We start from the raw sequence: 21,765 nt of genomic DNA on the forward strand, positions 1-21,765 counted from the left end.
CCTCCTCTTCCACGGAAAATTGAGAATATTTTATCCTTATATGATGTAACAAGTTTGTTGTGCCTCCTCCAGTTTTTAATCTTTTAAATTAAATGGAGCATTGTACTTCATTTCTATCCCAATTCGCAAAATATCGGACGGTTATAACTAAACTGACGGTATTCTGAGTGCTGCAGTGTGGGCTGCATATATCTCAAGACGCTGAAACACTGTAGGTATCTTCATTAATCGGTGCGCTCGTGGAGTACTCTGAAAAAAGTAATAGTTCTACAAGCAGTCAGAATGTGCTGTGGGTACAGGAAAAGGGGAAGAACGATGAAACACGTGACAGCGTTGGTTCTCGCTCGTTTATTGGAATATGGCCACAAGTTACAACGTGTGTTCATTATGGTCTCCCGACTCACCAGCATGCTACATCCGTAAAACATCATGTCCGACAGTTGCTCTGGTGTAATCAGAGCGATATGTCGTCGTATGCTACAGGGTGTGTAAATAAAGTTTCAAGACTGATTTTTCCTGAGCAGCGGTGTGCGCAGACCGGTCTCAACACCTGCGACAGGTGATGGGGAGTGTTGGTTAAGCGAGTCAAGCGTCAGCATTAGCCGGCGAAATGCTGGAGTTAAAACAATGCGATTGCAGGGAGTGTGTTTCGAAACGTCGTCGAGAAATCGGAGCGTCCAAAATGTAGCGCCTCTTGGAGAAGCGGTGTTCGCTCAAATTTTGTGTGAAGCTGAACAAGACAGGTATGGAAACGTTCGAAACGATTCGAGAGGCCTATAAAGAATACGCTATGTCACGTGCCATGGTTTTCAGGTTGAACAAGAGGTTGAACCTCCACGAAGACTTGGAGGACGATGAAGGCTCGGAAGACCTTCAACGTGCAGAACTGACGAAAATCTGGCCGAAGTGTGTCAAGTTTTAAACAGTGATCGACGTCTCAGCATCAGAATGATTGAAGATGAAGTGGGTTTGAATCACCAGACTGTGTTGTAGCTAGTGACAGAAGATCTAATGATGAGAACAGTGTGGGTGAAACTTGTATCTAAAGTGCTTTCAGATGAATAGGAGGAGCAGCGTCTGGCTGTTTCGCAGGAAATGCTTGGACATTTACAAACCGAAACTGATTTTTGGACAAAGTGATCACTGGTGATGAGACCTGTGTCTTCAAATACGATCCAGAATCGAAGAGGCAAAGCTAGGGATGGCATACCTCCGCATCACCAAAGCCGAAGAAAGCCTGGATGAGCAACTCACATGTGAAAAGCACGCTCATTGCTTTCTTTGACACAAAACGAATGATCCACAAAGAGTTTGTGCCTGCCGGACAGTATTATACCGGAGTGGTCCGCCATCTGAGAGATCTAGTCTGCCCAGAGAAGAAAGACAACTACGTGCTCCACTATGACAATGCGACCGTTCACAGCTGCTTCACTGTCACTGAAATTTTGACCCGGTTCAACGTGGCAACGCTGCCGCAGCCCACCTACAGCCCACACCTCGCCCCAGTGACGCCTTTATGTTCCCACAGAAGAAGAGAGTCTTGAAAGGGAAGTGGTCTGACAGTGTCATAGCAGTCCAAAAGAGTTCGACATGGGTTTTGAACAGCATTCCGGTTAAGGAGCTCCAGCGAGCTTACCAGCAGTGAGATTTCGTTGGCAGAGATTTGGGATTGTCAAGGCACTATTTTGAAGAATTTTAGTCCGATGTACGAAAGTATTCAATAAATGTTGTGTTCTGAGACCAGTATTGAAACTTTATTTACATACCCTGTATCCTTCAGATTAGGACGAGTCCGGGTACATCCCTGATAAACACGGATTTTCCAGATATCCACATAACCAGAAGTCACCTGAATTTAGGTTCGGGGACATGGAAGGCCACACATCTTGAAACTGCCTAGAGATGATGCGGTCGTTACCAAAGGTGTCTCGAAGCAAATCTTTCACCTGGCAAGCGACATGTGGGGTCAGCCCATCTTGCATGCAAACAGTGGTGTGGGCACAGTTGCGTTCTTGCAAATCTGGAATCACTTGTTGTATATGGAGTTCCTTACAGCTTGCAGATGTCACTGTACGCCTAATCACTGTACACGTAACAAACACTCGAGATGTTATCTCCTCCAAAAAAACGCTTAGAGATTGATGGAGTTTGCGAAACCGTGCCAGAAAGTTACATAAGCTGAGAGTGATGGATATTCCTGCTCGTACAATATGTGGCGTAGTAGAACCTCATATGCGACAGTTCTGTGCATTCACAGCATCATGTAGAGTAAAATGGGCCTCGTCCATCCAAAGAATATTCCGCGACCACATGTCATCCATTTTCATGCGCGCCAAAAAACGAAGGATAAATTCATGGCGTTGTGGCCTATCTTGGGGCTTCGTTCGACGCGCATGGTGAATCCTGCAGGGGTACTAGTGTAAAATGCGCCGCAATTTCCGTGACACAGCTCGAGTACTGGCTGCAGAGTTTGAAGCACGTGATGCACGGTCGGCTATAGCTACAGCAACTTCATCAACAAATGCCACGGGAATGGGCTGCCTCCCTCTCCCTGCTGCACCACCTAATTCACCTGTTCCTTCAAATTTCTTGTTCAAATTCTTTAGCCTGTTTATTGGCATGGGGCCTATTCGCAGACGTCTCTGTCGGCGAGTTCCCTGCAATACAGTGCTGCTATTACTACCGTTCTGACAACACAACTTTACAAGCAGTGCACGGTACTTCTTCTCAACAGTCACTGCGTTTTGTACAGGAAATTTCAATCTTCTTAACCCTTTACACCAACACTCAATTCACAATAGAAATCAACACGCAACGCCAAGCGACAAACAGCACACTGCCGTCAAAACAAAACATTTCATATGCACAGATTAATGAACGTGGTACCTACGATGTTTCAACGTCCTGCATTGTATACAACCCGCACTGCAGCAGTCGAAACACCGTCAGTTTAATTACAACCACCTGGTACTTCCTAACTAGGGATGGTATTATTTTGCAACACAACTGATGTCCGAGGACGACAGCGAGCAATTATCCTACAGACCGAATGTGGGCATTCTGTACTTACACGCTCACTGTCTAATAGGCTACGTCATGAGTCAACAGCAGCTAAGCGCAAATTGATACGCGTGTAGCACGTGTGACATGACACGACACTACAGCGCGACGCGCACGTTTGGCGACGCTCTCCGCTGGCAGAAACGAAGCGCGCTCACCCTGTAATCTTTCTCAAACGATTTTACAGAAACTATTCAGTGAAAACATTGTAATTTTGCCTTGCTTGTAGCGTTATATGTCAGCTTCGTAGCGAAGTGCCCATCATCTCGCTAATGGACATACTTATTGTGACACACACGTTTTAGTAAGACGCTAAGAAAATTTGAAAAGTTTGCAATGAAAAATAGGGGTCGCTGTGATTTTGTGTTTGGTGCATATTACACCATATGTTGCTGCGTATGAAATTTAGCTGCCGGCCGGAGTGGCCAAGCGGTTAAAGGCGCTACAGTCTGGAACCGCGCGACTGCTGTGGTCGCAGGTTCGAATCCTGCCTCGGGCATGGATGTGTGTGATGTCCTTAGGTTAGTTAGGTTTAAGTAGTTCTAAGTTCTAGGGGACTGATGACCTTAGAAGTTAAGTCCCATAGTGCTCAGAGCCATTTGAACCATTTTGAAATTTAGCTAACATTTTCAGTTTTTCTTTAGACTTCGGAGGAGGTCTCTGTCTCCGATCTCGAGAAAATGGATCCTAAGTAGCGTGCTCACTCCCGATCGCATGCCCGCGAGAATGAAATATTCACAACATCCGTCATATCTCTTAAACCGCTCCAGACATCGAAAAGAGATTTCGGCGAATGACAACACACAAGGAGGAGAGAGCGTTTTGCCAGTTCGTAAACATTTTTTTCATTCCAATGACTGTAAATTTTTAAAATTTATCGACAGCTAGTGAAACAAGATTTTTCTAGTGTGAAAATAAAAACGAAATTTCTTCTCTTATGTTACTGCAAACCGACACAATAAGGTTTTTCGTAAGCTGTTTAGCTCTGTGATCGCCAGTTACTTGTTTAATGAGGCACTGTGTATCAGAATACTGTCGCAATAGCTGCTGTAAGATGAGTTTGTGCAAACTGAACTGTTTTTTGGCAAAGGAAGCACAATTAAGCCTGTCAATGTGAGAAATGTGGCCGTTACTCATAAATGGTGATGCTTCTTCGAATGAGAAAAGGTTAACAATTCACACAAAAATAAATTGCCAATTCTGTTGGAATTTTGGTTGCATACCCGTAACTCATCGTATTTTTAACAGTGAACGACTGGAATGGAAATTTACCAATGGACTTTATTCCTTTTCTTCATATGAGTAGTACTAAAATAATGACGAGCGTTCCCTTCAGACGGAATGACACGCACATGCCAGATGCTGGTTACTCACCTACGGTTTGCCAAACTGACAATGTGTGATTCACGAATAAAATAGTTGTTATTGAGAAAAATAAACAATTGATCTGTTGCACAACACAATGGTCAGTGTATTGGCAACAGCTGGGAATAATGTGCGCGACAGGAATGCGGAAGCTACCCAAATGGTTCAGATGGCTCTGAGCACTATGGGACTTAACTGCTAAGGTCATCAGTCCCCTAGAACTTAGAACTACTTAAGCCTAACAACCTAAGGACATCACATACATCCATGCCCGAGGCAGGATTCGAACCTGGGACCATAGCGGTCGCGCGTTTCCAGACTGTGGCGTCTAGAACCGCTCGGCCACCTCAGCCGGCGCGGAAGCTACCCACGTGTGCCCTGTGAGCGGGAGCTCACATCGTTCGAAAAACACTGTCATGAAAGTAGATCTGCCTTTGTCAGCGATACATTTCAACAAATTAAATATATCAAATCAGCACACTCTTTCAGGATACTCATACTTTCGTAACAATACCGACAATTTTTTTTCATTTGTAGCCTGTTATATAATTAGTTTATTAATGCTGATAATGTGTATGCAACCACTGAAATGCTTTTTCTCATCGCGCTGAGCTAATTAAAACATTGTTATCCGTGAGGGCTTCTCAATTGTTTGTAGCTTGCAGTGGAAATGCGATGTCCACATGTACATAGTGTAATGTGTCTAATTACATCTATATGCAAGTAATGATAGTGAAACTTATGTACTTCATATCATGGACGCATTTTACCAGGAACACAAAGCGTTATATCTGTGGAAATTGCGTCTTTTTGCAACAGATCGTAGAGATACGTCAGCATAATAGGCAGCAAGTAGATAACCGTCTTTTACTTTCCTTCCTCGCTTCTGGATTACGTTATTTTGTAACATTCCTTATTCACTACCTTCAAGATAAATCGTCTGTCCATTCTTACGATCTGAAAGCGTTGTTGAGACTGAAGATATAACCCAGTAGCAAATGGCTGACCAATTGTTGAACTGTGAACGGCTCTTGGCAAAAGAATAAACAAAACAAAAAAATTGTACAGATATATGAAATTGAAAACTATTATCTACTAACGAAAAGAGATGGAGCTCTTAAATGGCGAAAAACGAAATACTACTCACAAGGGGAGGCCGCCAATTGTGAAATTCAGATTCGATTCATACTGCGCATAATAAAAGCTCATGGCCAGAGGTGTAATGTGGCAAAGCACCAAGATGCACTTCTCAGCCGCTGTCGAAGAAAATCGACAGTTAAAAGAAACCGTTGCGGTGAAATACTCTCTACGATTACTAATTTTCTACATCGTCGTGGCGCAGCGGCAAGCGCTCGGGTTCGTAATCCGAAGGTCGCCGGATCGAATCTCGCGCCATGCAATTTTTTTTATTAGTTTTTTGTAATTCATATATATATATATATATATATATATATATATATATATATATATATATATATATATGTTGGTGAAGGCGGATCGCTCTCCAATTGTACCGCCTCCATTTTTCCGTTTGTTTAACAGTGTGTACCAAAGCTCTCCCGTCCGCACTGATTTTCGACGATGTTGTTATAAGTTGCGCTAGGGACCGCATCTACCTTCTTTCGAAGTTGGCAGGCAACTACGCTGTTATGCGGCGGCTCGTTTCGGGCCATTCAACATCTGTCCTTCTAGTGTAACGAGCGAGTAACGGAGTTTATATTTCATACCTGCCACAGCAAATTTGTGTTCGTGCGGTCTCTGTTCTAATTCGAACGTTTGACTTACGCTATACGTATTCGTTTCGGAATATCGTTTCTACGTCTTCCGTTAATTATACGTGGTTAACATTATGAAGACAATTAATAACATTTGTAAAATACAACTTTGTTTGCGGAAAACATAATGATGTTCGAAGTCGCCAGTTTTTCCACGAGAAACGACTTTAAACAACTTATTATAATTGTTGTGTGTAATATATATATATATATATATATATATATATATATATATATATATATATATATATATGAATTACAAAAAACAAATACTAAAAAAAAGGAAGGTTGCATGGCGCGGGATTCGATCCGGCGACCTTCGGATTACGAAGCCGAGCGCTTACCGCTGCACCACGATGCTGTAGAAAATTATTAATCGTAGAGAGTATTTCACCGCAGCGGTTTCTTTTAACTGTCGATTTTCTCGACAACGGCTGAGAAGTGCATCTTGGTGCTTTGCCACATTACACCTCTGGCCATGAGCTTTTATTATGCGCGGTATGAATCGAATCTGAATTTCACAACTGGCGGCCTCCCCTTGTCAGTGTCAATGAAATTCGGTATAGTATAAGGCCGTAATTTTCGGATGGGCAATACTTCCGATGCTCATATGCGCTATGCCGAAGTCAGTATGTTGCAGGGCTGTCTTCCCGCTCCCCACCTCACCCCTCCTGCAGTCCTTGCGTGGCGCGCGATGGGAGAAACTGTGCCACAACCACAACAACGCCGTGCCGCCTGGCATAGGCGCGTGTCGCGTCCCAGTCGCGTCGCGTCCCAATCTTAACGGTCCCATTTGAACCTTTGAAGAAGTTACAAAAATGCGCACTGCGCTGCGCCGCGCCACACGCGCTATACGCGTCTCACTTTGCGCCTAGCGTGCTGTACAGATTCTTATGTCGTGTGTTAGTTACTAGTTTCTAACTGTAGGCGTTGTTATTAAAGTGGTGCTGGTTGCTTTTCCCAGTCTCTATATAGTCCGTGAGACGAGTGATTGGTACTGACAGTTCCGGCGGGCAGACGGCGCTGTTGCCGAACGTGGCTCGCAGCACGCGGCGCCCTGTCTGCTACACGCATTCTCTAGCAGCAGAAATAAAAGCGAGACAAAATACAAGTCGTATTGGTACGCGTGAATTTATTTAAAGTTGATGCTTGAAATATATTAACTCGAAAACTGATAAGAGCTGTTTAGTACAAGTATCTAAGATGCTGAAACATAATAAAGTTATTTGTTAAACTTCACAACTGAAATGAAAACTATTTTCGCAAGTTGTTGAACATTAGCAGTTTTGGTTTCCATTGTTAAGTATTAGCATTATTAATTTGTTCTACTACAAGCTACAGAATAATTGGTCAGTGTATTAAGAGTTATAATCTGAAGAAAGTACTCACAATATGATGATCTGTTTGTAGATCGATAGCAAACTCCCTCCTTACATTCCTGAATACGTTGTAGTTACTGTAATGGAAAAACACCACTCACATCACTGTCAGAATCTGATTTGACATTGTCTTCCTCAGCACTACTCGAACTATCACTGCTCTCTGCCAGATGTATAATTAAATTTTCGATGCATTCTTCCACAACCCCTTCGGTTTTGGCCGCCTCTCTGATGGCAATTGCAGTGCTGTTTACAATTTTAGCCGACGTCTCGCTTGTCACTTTATTGATAGCTGCTGGAAGGAGAGTTTCCACTTCAGAGATCGTGAATTTTTTATTGTTTGCAGCAATGTAATTTTTTATCTGCGCCCACACTCCTTCAATTGCATTGAAGAGTGGTATGGAGGAAGCCGAACGATTTCATGCCCGTGCCTTTTAGCAATCTCGTCAATTACATATGTTGGAAATTGGGGTTTCTTTTGTGCCACAATTTCGAGCAGTTCCGCCTTCCTTAAATCTCCTCTGAAATCTACTTTTCGCCGTTTCAACTACTGAATGATATCGTCTTTTTTTGTTGCCAAGGTTGGTGCCTTATCGTGAACAACGGAATGATAAGGCGCATTGTCCATAACAATCACTGATGGACTTGTCAGATTCGTCATAAGCGATGTCTCGAACCATTCTTGAAATACTACACTGTTCATTTCTTCATGGTAATCTCCCGTCTTTTTTGACCGAAACATTTTCAAGCAGTTTGGCACAAAACCTTTCGATGTTCCTGCATGTAAGACAATAATACGCCCTCCTCTGCCAACAGGCACTGCCATTGTCCCCTCGGGCGTTCCATCATTCCAGCCTCTACGTAAAGAATGGCTGGCATTGACCCAAGTTTCATCTAACCACACTATACTTTCGAATTCCACACCCATGATCCTGCGCAGAAATCTGCACCGCCATGCAACTACATCTGTCCTTTCCATTAATATTTTGCGTCCGTTAAACAGTGAATAGCTGAAGCCTATGTCTTTCAACACTGTACGCAATGAAAATTTGCTCCCTTTAAAAAGATCGTCTTTCTGAAGCGACACCTGTAATTTAGATAGAGTGGGATGTTCCCTTCTCTTATAATAGCTGTATATATGACGACGAATAGCGTCGTTCTGAAAATCGTGCAAAGCTGTCACCTGCTTATTTCTCGGTCGCTTCTTTCCTGGTGTGTGCAGCTTTGTTGTGCCACTCTCGTCACAATCTACACTATACTGTTCTTACCCTATCTTTACAACAGTGTTCTTACTTATTTTCAATGCTGCTGCAGTTCTCTTCACAACCTGAACAACAGGAATTAAGGGCCCACCTTTGCCCTTTTCTTTCTCAAAGTAATCCCTCACAGAGCACACGAATTCACGGGCCTGGGTGTGTAGCACACTTCTCTTCCTCCGTTTCACTTCTTGTGTTGGGCTGGTACTACCCATCGCACTAGACATTGTTTACAACGAAACATAAACAAAGAAACACTAAAAACAACAAAAACGAAGTAAACTGCGAATTCAACTTCAGACGAACGACGAACGACCGCACCGCCTGCACGCGAGACACTGGTAAGTTCCATAAGCGCGCGCAACCGTGTTTCAGAGCGGCAACGTGGCCCTTGTTACCCGCTCTAAGTCAGGCCGTCATTGGCTGCCTGCCTGCGGTCGCTAGGCAACGGAAAGACGCTACCGAGCTGTCAATACCAAAGACTCGTCTCCCAGACTATAATAACCAGTATTCCAAAGTGAGTAAAATTTTAACAATAAACACTATTCGTTTTTTTTAAAAAAAAACCAATAGTTTTAGCTCTGCTGTTACAGCAAATTTATGTGCCAAGTTCTTACTCAGTCATTTGTAAAAAATGAAAAAAAAACCTGTTATAATCGGGGCACACACCCAAGGTCTATGTAATAAGTTCTGCTTGTTTATCGGACACATGTCGGAGCAGGAAATCCCCCTCCGCCGTATATTCTCCGTTAGTATTCTGTTGCACCACACCCACATCTCTGGGATCTGACTGGAAAAGAAAACGAGCTCTGCGAAGTGCTAGATATGAAACCATCCCTCCTCTCCTACCCTGCCATCCCTGGATTACAAATGAAGAGAAAAAAACTTTGTGAATGAAGAATTTGATGCACACTGATTTGTAAGTCAAAATGATTGACTATACTCTGTTAACATCAACAAAAAAGTGGTTCAAATGGCTCTGAGCACTATGGGACTTAACATCTGTGATCATCAGTCCCCTAGAACCTAGAACTACTTAAACCTAAATAACCTAAGGACATCACACACATCCATGCCCGAGGCAGGATTCGAACCTGCGACCGTAGCGATCACGCGGTTCCAGACTGAAGCGCCTAGAACCGCACGGCCACACCGGCCGGCTAACATCAACATATTCATATACATGCACACACTAGGCATAATTTTTGTTATAGAATATGTGATTCGAGAAATGAGAAAAAGTCAAACAGCTTTAATGTCCCAGTTCCGGCTAAAGTTGATATGAGGCTTTCCTCGGTTGTAAGGAAAGTGCCAGACTGGTAACCATCCTAAGTATTCACAGTTTGGAACCGCAACAGCCTGCTCACAGTTCCCTGGAATTTGGCTGAATCAGTATTCAGTAACTCACAAATGCACTTAAATATATATAATAACTGTCTCCAAGTAAGTGGCATGCTTAATATTAGTCATAACTCACTCCATTTGCTAGTGGGATAGGAAAAGGAATGACTAGTAGTGGTGCAAGGTATCCTCCGAAATGCACCGTGTGGTGGTTTGGGAATATTTATGTAGATGTAGATATACTGGCGATTTGTATATCACATACTATTTGCATGATGTGTAATCTGTGTCGTGGTGGTATGCTGGGTATGACGTAAATACTGTTGGTACCGCCTGATGCTCACTAACGTCACAGCATTGGATGTGATTTGTTTTTCATATGAAATCGGTTGATGATTTGGGTTGAAAACGAAAAGTGAAATAGTTTCCTGACTCTTTTTAAGCCAGAAAGTAAAATCGATGAGGAACCCAGAAACCGAGAGCAACGAAAAGGACGGAAACAAGACGGCGTTCGTTTCGATTTATGTGAAGGACCTCCGCCGGAAAAAATTTAGAGACGCGTTAGCACAACACTACTCCGTGACATTCGAACTGAGCACCGTCGTTTGTTCACACTCTTGGGTTCATGAACGATGCAATTACAGCTTGTGGTTATCTTGACGTCAACAAAAGCGATGTCTTTTGTGGGAGCGCACGAGATAACGCTGAAAATGTGTCCCTCCTGTTTCAACTGGGTGCCAATTAGTGGGACTGCGTTTACACGAAGCGCAGGCGCGGTATGTTATCGGGCTACAGCTCAAACATACAGGCTGGGTGCAACTGGCTGTAGCTCGGACTGGTCACCTCCAGGTAAAGCGGCGGCAGTGCGCAAAAGGCTACTTCGGTAAACACGTGGACCCCTCGAAAGTGTTGGCGCCCTCAGACCATGGGTAAGCTTGGAACAACTTCCAAATTCCAGACTTTGTGCGATCGGGTTATTATACAGTGTGTTCAGAAACAGTCTGAAAAGCTTGTAAAGGGTGTGGCAGGGGAAGTTGTGCTGCGAAGTAATTTTTAAGAATAAAATTCTATGAGTTGCGCCGTTTCCGAGTAATTTAGCGTTGAAATTGGCCAATCAAGTCATTGCACGCACAATTTCAAACATTTGCAAGCGCTAAAATTGCGGTAATGCAGACATCGATGGGTCTGTGAGATACCACGTATTGAAATGCTGATTACCAGTGAACAAAAATTTGCCTTTTTCGGAAGTGATAAATTTAAGGTAGGTGAGAAAAAGCTACGTTTGTCCGGTTTGAGTAAACCAAACGAAGAACACGTTTGCCGACAGAGTCTCTGGTAGGATGCTAGAATTGGCGCGCACGTCGACCTATACGAGTAGGTTTTGCCGTGGAATGTACAGCTTCAGATTTCTCTAGGTTAACGGCCAGTAGTCACTCTTTGCACTCGGCTCATATTTTGTCAAGTTGTGGCTTTAGAATATACTGCTGATAGAATTTCCTCATGGAAAACTCTGAGCTTTCATTTACTATTACTGTTAAGTCATTAATACGTAACATAGACATTAATGGTCCTATCAAATCGCTGGAGCACACTCGAAATTGCTTCCGTGCTTGATGATAGCTCACCATTTAAGATAGTGTGCTGTATTCTGACTGTTAAGAAGTTTTCATTTTATTTGTAGTTGTAGGTACTTATCCAAGACGAACATAGTTTGTTCAGCAGTTGAGGAGTTGGTAGCCCTGCGCTAGGCGAGACGCACGAGTATTGTGCTCACGTTCAGATACGTGATTTAGACTGAAATAAAACCTAGTTTAATACCGATAACTAATTAAATACGAGGTTTTTATTTTGTAAATGAAAACCACCTTTTCATTCTGTACTGTAATTTATTTCTTCCAGATGAGTTTCACCTTTTTATTTACTCTAACATATCGTCAGTGGGATCTAGAACGATACAATTTTGATCGCACTGAAGATGCCTTAGACTAAAACAGGGTGAAACGAGTCTATGAGAAATAAACTGCAGTGCACCAAGGTGGTTTTTATTTTCAAAGGAAATATTTCTATGCTCGCTGCGGAGGATGGCCACGCAAACAAACTTGTTAAATACGAGCTTTGTTCAAAAAATTCCGCAACATTCGCAATTTCACCCCAATGGTGTGCTGGAGCGAAATGCGGTTGGCATCCCTGCACACACACTTGTGTTTAGTATGTAATTGCCGGAAGTTCCATTGCTGTACGAGTCGTGTTTTTTTTAAGTAAGTACCGTTTTGAAATTAAAAAAAGACGTGCTAAGATACCGCAAAAATTTTATTTTTACATGAAAGCCTGTACCTTAATCTACTTTTCTACATAATTTCCGTCAATATTGAGGCACTTGTCATAACCTTGTACCAGTTTTTGAATACCCTCCTCATAGAAGTGTGCCGCCTGACTTGTTAACCAATGCATCACCACTGTTTTGACTTCGTCATCGTCTTGAAGACGCTGACAGCCCAGGTGTTTCTTCAAGTGCAGGAACAGATGGTAGGCACTGGGCGCAAGATCGGGGCTGTATGGGGGATAATCTAGAGTTTCCCATCGAAAAGATGTGATAGATCTTTGGTCTGATTCGCCACATGCGGACGGGCATTATCTTGCAGCAAAACGATGCCCTTGCTCAACTTCCATGGACTGTTGCTTTGATTCTGGTGTGACGTAGGCCACCCATGTTTCATCGCCCGTAACAATTTGCCTTAAGAAATCATCACCATCGTTGTGGTACCGCTCAAGGAAAGTCAATGCACTGTCTAAACGTTTGATTTTGTTCACATCCGTCAACATTTTCGGTATCCAACGTGCGCACAGTTTTCGTCAATTTAAGTGCTCGATCACAATGCCATACAAAACACTACGAGAAACATTAGGAAAGCCATCCCGCAAGGAGGAAATCGTAAAGCGTCTGTTTTCTCTCACCTTATTGTCCACTTCCTGCACAAACTTTCATTAACGACCGAAGGACGCCCACTGCGTTGTTCATCATGCACATTTGTGCGGCCACCTTTGAATGCTCTCACCCACTTTCTTGCCATTCCATCACTCATAATGTTTTCTCCGTGTACTTCACAGATCTCACAATGAATATCGATCGCTTTTAGGCCTTTAGCACTAAGAAATCTTATAACAGCCCGTACTTCACAGTCGGCGGGGCTCAACGGTTATCGGAGGTATCTTAAACATTCAGTACACAACGTAAACCAAAAAAATCAGACTGTAATGGCGTCAGTGCGTAGATTAAGGTACAGGCTTTCATTGTTGTTGTTGTTGTTGTGGTCTTCAGTCCTGAGACTGGTTTGATGCAGCTCTCCATGCTACTCTATCCTGTGCAAGCTTCTTCATCTCCCAGTACCTACTGCAACCTACATCCTTCTGAATCTGCTTAGTGTATTGATCTCTTGGTCTCCCTCTACGATTTTTACCCTCCACGCTGCCCTCCAATGCTAAATTTGTGATCCCTTGATGCCTCAAAACATGTCCTACCAACCGATCCCTTCTTCTAGTCAAGTTGTGCCACAAACTTCTCTTCTCCCCAATCCTATTCAATACCTCCTCATTAGTTACGTGATCTACCCACCTTATCTTCAGCATTCTTCTGTAACACCACATTTCGAAAGCTTCTATTCTCTTCTTGTCCAAACTGGTTATCGTCCATGTTTCACTTCCATACATGGCTACACTCCATACAAATACTTTCAGAAACGACTTCCTGACTCTTAAATCTATACTCGATGTTAACAAATTTCTCTTCTTCAGCAACGATTTCCTTGCCATTGCCAGTCTACATTTCATATCCTCTCTACTTCGACCATCATCAGTTATTTTACTCCCTAAATAGCAAAACTCCTTTACTACTTTAAGTGTCTCATTTCCTAATCTAATCCCCTCAGCATCACCCGATTTAATTTGACTATATTCCATTATCCTCGTTTTGCTTTTGTTGATGTTCATCTTATATCCTCCTTTCAAGACACGGTCCATTCCGTTCAACTGCTCTTCCAAGTCCTTTGCTGTCTCTGACAGAATTACAATGTCATCGGCGAACCTCAAAGTTTTTATTTCTTCTCCATGAATTTTAATACCTACTCCGAATTTTTCTTTTGTTTCCTTTACTGCTTGCTCAATATACAGATTGAATAACATCGGGGAGAGGCTACAACCCTGTCTCACTCCTTTCCCAAGCACTGCTTCCCTTTCATGCCCCTCGACTCTTATAACTGCCATCTGGTTTCTGTACAAATTGTAAATAGCCTTTCGTTCCCTGTATTTTACACCTGCCACCTTCAGAATTTGAAAGAGAGTATTCCAGTTAACGTTGTCAAAAGCTTTCTCTAAGTCTACAAATGCTAGAAACGTAGGTTTGCCTTTTCTTAATCTTTCTTCTAAGATAAGTCGTAAGGTTAGTATTGCCTCACGTGTTCCAACATTTCTACGGAAATTTACATTTCATGTAAAAATAAAATTATTGAGATATCTCAGCACGTCTTCTTTTAATTTCAAAACGGTACTTACTTAAAAAAACGCGCCTCGTACTCTTGTTAGTTATTGTTCAGAGTTGTACTGTGTGGAACGTTGTGTCGCAAAGTTTGCAAATTTCGAAATGGCAGACTTAGATGAGCAATGCGTCTACATTAAATTTTGCGTAAAACTCAAGAAAACCTTTACAGGGACACACCAATAATGCAGAAAGTCTACGGTGATGAGTGCTTAAGCCGTACTCGGTGATACGAATGATTCACACGGTTTAAAAATGGCCGGACGGAAGTTAAAGGTGACCCTCGTTCAGGACGCCCTTCGACGTCTAGCGACGACGCTCATCTCAGGAACGTCAGTGAAATTGTGCGTGCCAGTCGAAGACTGCCTGCCCGAGAGATTGCAGAGGAATGTAACATTTCAGTTGTATCATGTTATGAAATCCGGACACAGGATCTTGGAATGCATCGTGTTGCGCCAAGTTCGTCCCACGGCTCATGAGTCAACACCAGAAAGCCCTTCACCTCGCAATCTGTGAAGAGGTTTTTTATCGTGCAAATGAGAACGAGATGTTTCTTAAGGGAATCATACATAACTGGTCATAAGACGTTGGCCTATAGTTATGATGTTGAGACCAAGGTTCAGTCTTTACAGTGGGTCGGGAAAGGTTCACCAAGACCAAAAAGAGCTCGTCAGGTCAAGTCAAATGTCAAAGCCAAGCCGATAGTTTTCTTTGACTGTGAAGGATTAGTTCATCATGAATTCGTGCCGCAGGGGAAAACTGTTAATCGGTGATACTATCGGGACTTGTTGCGAAGCCTGCGAGAAAATTTGAAAAGGAAATGGTCTGAAATGTGGGGAGACAATTCATCCCTGTTGGCGCTTGAATATTGCACAGAAAGCGAAATCACTGCTGCCTCATCCTCCGTACTCTCCGGAACTGGCCCTTGCGGACTTTTTTTTTATTTCAAAATTGAAAACCTCGTCGAAAGACGAAGATTTCCAACGCATACGAGATAAAAGGAAATTCGTAGACGGCGCTTCTCGCGATCCAGCAAGATGCGTACCAAGATCGCTTCCGGAAATGGAAACGGCGTTGCGAGCGGTGTATCAGTTGTGGAGAACAGCATTTCGAAGAAGTAAGTAAATGGTAAGCGTAGAAAAATTTTGTGGACGAAGTTCCGGATATATTTGAAAGACCTAGTACGTGTATTAGTGTGATTTTCAAGCTTACCTAAAAAAGTTTGACTCTTCGTTGCGTTATATTCCAGAAAAGGCAAAGAGATCATAAAGTAGGGTTATAGGCGTATTTAGTTTACGCTTTGGCGCAATAAACTTAAAAAATCTCTTTTAGTAGTTCTTTTTTCTTTCTAGCAACTCAAGTACAGCATATCGCTTCATTGTTTTAATTCTCATTTGCGAAATGCAGCGTAAATTTTAATTTGCTGGGTCTAGAAACTTTGCACATAACATCTTTGTTTACATATAATTGCGAGGTCTGCTTTTCTTAAACGTGTTTTCTTGTTTTTCGGTGATTTAATTGACTTATTCTTACTAAAATACTATTTTTGCCATGAGTTAAAAGTGCCTGACTTGCCGTAGAATTGTTAGCTCCGGAGTTTGGTGTGGTGGATGCAGTAATTTTTCCATTTGGGTGACTGTAGTGGCGTGAGAATTGGGGAAGTGAATCAAGACCCATCAGTGGTTCTTTAAGATATGTAGTAGAGATAGGAAAATAATGGAACAGGAGGAAAAAATTGCTGCTCTACGGCTCTTAGTTAGATCAGGCCAGGGAAGATGTGGACAGATTAACGAAGGAGAAGGGTGAAAAGAGGTGGAAAGTGACAACAGGTAACAGAAGTAACAGGCTTAGAACTTCGTCAGACAACTTTGCGCCTCTAACTACACTATGTCGGCGATTGTTGCGCGAACACTTTCTCCACGTATGCGTACACCTTAATTACTCTACCACGCAAACATTGGGGTTACGCTCGTCTGGTGTGAGGGTGTGTTCCTGGGGGTGGGGGAGGGGGGGGGGGAAGGGGGGGTCCCACTGGGTCCGAAGCGTACAATACCCCGGGGTTCGGTGCGGTAGGTTGGGTGGACTGCTGTAGCTTGTTGTGGGGTTGTTTATCACTGCGGGCTACGGCAGGGACGAAGCCTCTCTATCGTTTCTGGGTCTCCAGTTCCATACAATACAATACAATTGTCTACATTGATGAATCAGAGCCATCGAATCCAGTTGGCATAATCTACCTCTCTGAACATCGTGTGATCACTGGTTATAGATGTGTTAAGTGTTGCAGGACTTAGGTTAGCTTCTCACTTTCGTAGGGTAGAAACGGAGGTTGGAGGAGTTGCCACATTCGTCACGAATTGCCATAAATTTAATAACACAGATATTCATAAATTTTGGCTAGAGCCGCGTATAGAAGTATGTGGCACAGAAGTAGAAATTGAAAATAAGTTACTCATAATAGTAAATGTATACTGAGTACTAGCAGGTAATTTTAATCTTTTCATAAACCGCTTTGGGCTATGTAACAACACAAAAGAAAGACTTAGTGGTTGCTGGTGATTTAAATGCAGATTTTCTTGAAAATTCTTCCAGTAAGAACTTATTTTAGTCAGTAGCATTGCCAATCAACTTCATTTATACTGTTAACTTTACAACTGCAGTAGCTAAAGGCTCAAAGATGGCCATTGAAAATATATTTATAGATCTCATGAAGAAAATTATATTATAAAACCAGTAATACATAGCCTCTCAGACCATGATATGCAGTTCCTTTTGCTAAATGTTTATACTGATCAGGATATAAGATCTGCTGAATCTGAGTTCATGAAGGTAGTCAGTAAACCAAAAATGAATTGTTTTAGGAAATTCCTCTGAGACGTAATTTGGAGTGATGTGTATAATGCTCATAGAATGATTGAGAAATACAACACTTTTATTAATAATGTCATCAGCTTACATGAAAACTGTTTTCCCTCAAAACTAAGCCAGGTTACACCAAAGCCTATAAAAAAGCTATGGATTACTCAAGGAGTAAAGGTACCCTGTAAGGCAGAAAGGAAACTATATCTATCAGTCAGAAACAGCTCTCTTGTAAATCATTACGATACATAATGCAAAACGTTGAAGATAGTAATCTGGATATCAAAGAAAATTCATGATCAGAAAATGTTAGTCACATTAGATAACAAAACAAAAACAACATGGGATATAGAGACGGAAGGGACTGGTAGAACCAGAGATGAAGAGGAGCGCATAGCATTAAGAGTAAACGAGACAAAGGTAACAGATGTGTGCAGTGTTGCCGAACTTTTCAATAACCAGTGCATAACTGTTACTGAAAAGATGAGTTTGTCAGTTTCAGTAGATGCTGCCATGGAATATCTCAGACCAGTCACTAAAAATAATTACAATAATATGAGTATGACCATCACAACACTAGTACATAGCTCGTGGTCTAGTGGTTAGTGTTGCTACCTCTGGATCACGGGGTCCCAGGTTTGATTTCTGGCCGGGTTGCGGATTTTCTCTGCCTGGGGACTGGGTGTGTATGTTGTCCTCATCATTTCATCATCATCGTCATTTGTGACAGTTGTTAGATTGGACTGAGTTAAAAATTGGACTGTGTAAATATTTTGACTCCGTACAGGCGTTAATGACCGCGCAGTTGAGCGCCCCGCAAACCAATCATCATCATCATCATCATCATCATCATCATCATCACAACATTAGCAGAAGTAATGTCCACGATAAATCTTTAAAATAAAAAATAATCTAGTGGCTATGATAAAGTATCAACAAAGTTGTGGCTCTGAGTTTAGTGACATTTTAAGTTATTTTGTGTAACTAGTCTTTTATCAGTGGTATATTTTGTGAATGGTTGAAATATGCTGACATTAACCCTTCGTATAGGAAAGGAGATAATGAAATTCCAACAAACTGCTGTCCCCCTCCCTCCCCCCCATCATTCTCAAAAATTATCAAAAAAGTAATAGGCAGTCGTCTTCTTAACCATCTGATTACAAATAAAATATTATCGAAGTCACAATTCGGAATTTTAAAGTGTTTCAATATGGAGAAGGCTACACACGAAGTGAGTTTGTACGTAGCTCATTAAACAATAAATTATAGGCTACTGGTATATTTTGTGATTGTCAAAGGCATTTGACTATGTATATCACAATATCCTTTTAAGTAAATTAGAATATTACGGTGTAACAGGAAGACATGTACTAAGCTATCATGCATCATCCTACTGGGAACAGTAACATGTGGTGTCATACAAGGTTCTATCTTAGGGCCCTTACTTTTTCTTGGGTATATCGATGACTTTTCATCAGTACTATTACCAGATGCCAAGTTCGTTTTGTTTGAAATGATACAAACACTGCACTACATAGTAAATCAAGTATAGCTTTAGAAAGGTCGGCTAAGGAAATTTTCGTGGACATTAGTAAATGGGTCCTAGCCAATTCCTTGTCACTAAACTCTGAAAAAACATACGATATGCATTTCAGAACTTGTAAAATTTCCTGCCTGAAATGTGACGACAAGCAGATAAGAAAAGATGACAGCGTTAAATTCTTGAAAGTACAGCTTGATATTAAATGTAAGTGGAAGGAGCATACCACAGAAATGCTGTAGCACCTAAACAAATCTCTATTTGTTATGCGAATGTTGCCAGATATAGGTGATATAAAAGTAAAAAGGTAGCTTACTATGCTTACTTTCATTCTGTAATGTCATATGGAATTATTTTCTGGCGTAATTCATCAAGCCAAACTGTAGTTTTCTGAGCCCAAAAACGTGCAATACCAATTATTTTGTTGTGAACTCAAGGAAGTCTTGCAGAGGGCTGTTTAAGTAACTGGGGATTCTAAGTACTATGTCCCAGTTTATTACAGGTGAACAAGACTAACACATGTTAGCCTTGTTTACCAGCTTTGGACTGCCTTAACAAATATGACTTAATAATGGTCTAACAACTTTTAACATTGTACTTGAAAATGGCATACAGGGCGAAATCCGGATAATACAAAAGATAAATATAATAATACACAGTCAAATGGCGTTGCATGACTGTAGCTAAACGCCAACAGTATCGGTGTAGCTCAGAACACAACAGGCAACATGCTGTCTTGTGTTATCTCGTTGAAATACACTGTGCAGCCATATTTATGGGGCCACCCCTCAAAAGCATGAATAACCATTTTTTGCAGTGCAGACCACTGCGAGATGTGCAGGAAGAGAGTCAGTGGGGCTCTGGATGGTACTGACAGGGATGTGGAGCCATGCCACTCAAGTGCCACAGAAAGCTGTGCTAGGTCTCTCGGTTGATGATCCATGGCGTGAACAGCCTGATCGAGGAGGTCCCACAGATTCTCGGTAGGATTTAAATCCGCCGGGAGGGAGGAGGGGGGGGGGTTTGGTGGCCAGTGTTTACACTAGGTAACCTCTTCCTCGTGCTCTTCGAACCACGCGCATACACTGTGAGCGGTGTGACATGCTCCTTTGTCCTTGATGTAGGGGTCGACAAGGATAGATGCATACGTGTGTTGATCCAGTGTGCCTTCCAGAATGAGGTCACCCATGGAATGCCACAGAAACATTCCCCAGACCATAAAGTTCCCTCCTCTTCCCTCCCGACCGACGATTGTTGCAGGGTATTTACTGTCAAACATTTCACGCCGTTGGAGCACTAAACGTGATTCATGTCAAAAGGTCACCCGTCGCCACTCAATGGATGTCCAACTGCAATATTCCAGCCTTCGTCGCAATGAGCAGCATCTACATCTACATTTACATTTATACTCCGCAAGCCACCCAACGGTGTGTGGCGGAGGGCACTTTACGTGCCACTGTCATTACCTCCATTTCCTGTTCCAGTCGCGTATGGTTCGCGGGAAGAACGACTGTCTGAAAGCCTCCGTGCGCGCTCTAATCTCTCTAATTTTACATTCGTGATCTCCTTGGGAGGTATAAGTAGTGGGAAGCAATATATTCGATACCGTATCCAGAAACGCACCCTCTCGAAACCTAGCGAGCAATCTACACCGCGATGCTGAGCGCCTCTCTTGTAGAGTCTGCCACTTGAGTTTATTAAACATCTCCGTAACGCTATTACGGTTACCAAATAACCCTGTGACGAAACGCGCCGCTCTTCTTTGGATCTTCTCTATCTCCTCCGTCAAACCGATCTGGTACGGGTCCCACACTGATGAGCAATACTCAAGTATAGGTCGAACGAGTGTTTTGTAAGCCACCTCCTTTGTTGATGGACTACATTTTCTGAGCACTCTCCCAATGAATCTCAACCTGGTACCCGCCTTACCAACAATTAATTTTATATGATCATTCCACTTCAAATCGTTCTGTACGTATATTCCCAGATATTTTACAGAAGTAAGTGCTACCAGAGGTTGTTCCGCTATCATATAATCATACAATAAAGGATCCTTCTTTCTATGTATTCGCAATACATTGCATTTGTCTATGTTAAGGGACAGTTGCCACTCCCTGCACCAAGTGCCTATCCGCTGCAGATCTTCCTGCATTTCGCTACGATTTTCTAATGCTGCAACTTCTCTGTATACTACAGCATCATCCGCGAAAAGCCGCATGGAACTTCCGACACTATCTACTAGGTCATTTATATATACTGTGAAAAGCAATGGTCCCATAACACTCCCCTGTGGCACGCCAGAGGTTACTTTAACGTCTGTAGACGTCTCTCCATTGATAACAACATGCTGTGTTCTGTTTGCTAAAAACTCTTCAATCCAGCCACACAGCTGGTCTGATATTCCGTAGGCTCTTACTTTGTTTATCAGGCGACAGTGCGGAACTGTATCGAACGCCTTCCGGAAGTCAAGAAAAATAGCATCTACCTGGGAGCCTGTATCTAATATTTTCTGGGTCTCATGAACAAATAAAGCGAGTTGGGTCTCACACGATCGCTGTTTCCGGAATCCATGTTGATTCCTACATAGTAGATTCTGGGTTTCTAAAAACGACATGATACTCGAGCAAAAAACATGTTCTAAAATTCTACAACAGATCGACGT

At 42.4% G+C, this 21,765-nt stretch overlaps 1 protein-coding gene across 1 annotated transcript in view; it reads left to right on the top strand.

Moving 5' to 3' along the window:
- The window catches only part of LOC126456156 (putative inorganic phosphate cotransporter), a 243,969-nt gene that overhangs the window by 41,817 nt on the left and 180,387 nt on the right, over positions 1-21,765 (top strand). The window contains exon 3 of the mRNA XM_050091910.1: positions 10,972-11,025. Within this exon, the coding sequence (XP_049947867.1) occupies positions 10,972-11,025 (54 nt within the window). The remainder of the gene's footprint in view (positions 1-10,971; positions 11,026-21,765) is intronic.

The sequence above is a fragment of the Schistocerca serialis genome, chromosome 2 (assembly GCF_023864345.2).
Source record: "Schistocerca serialis cubense isolate TAMUIC-IGC-003099 chromosome 2, iqSchSeri2.2, whole genome shotgun sequence".
Lineage (NCBI taxonomy): Eukaryota > Metazoa > Arthropoda > Insecta > Orthoptera > Acrididae > Schistocerca > Schistocerca serialis.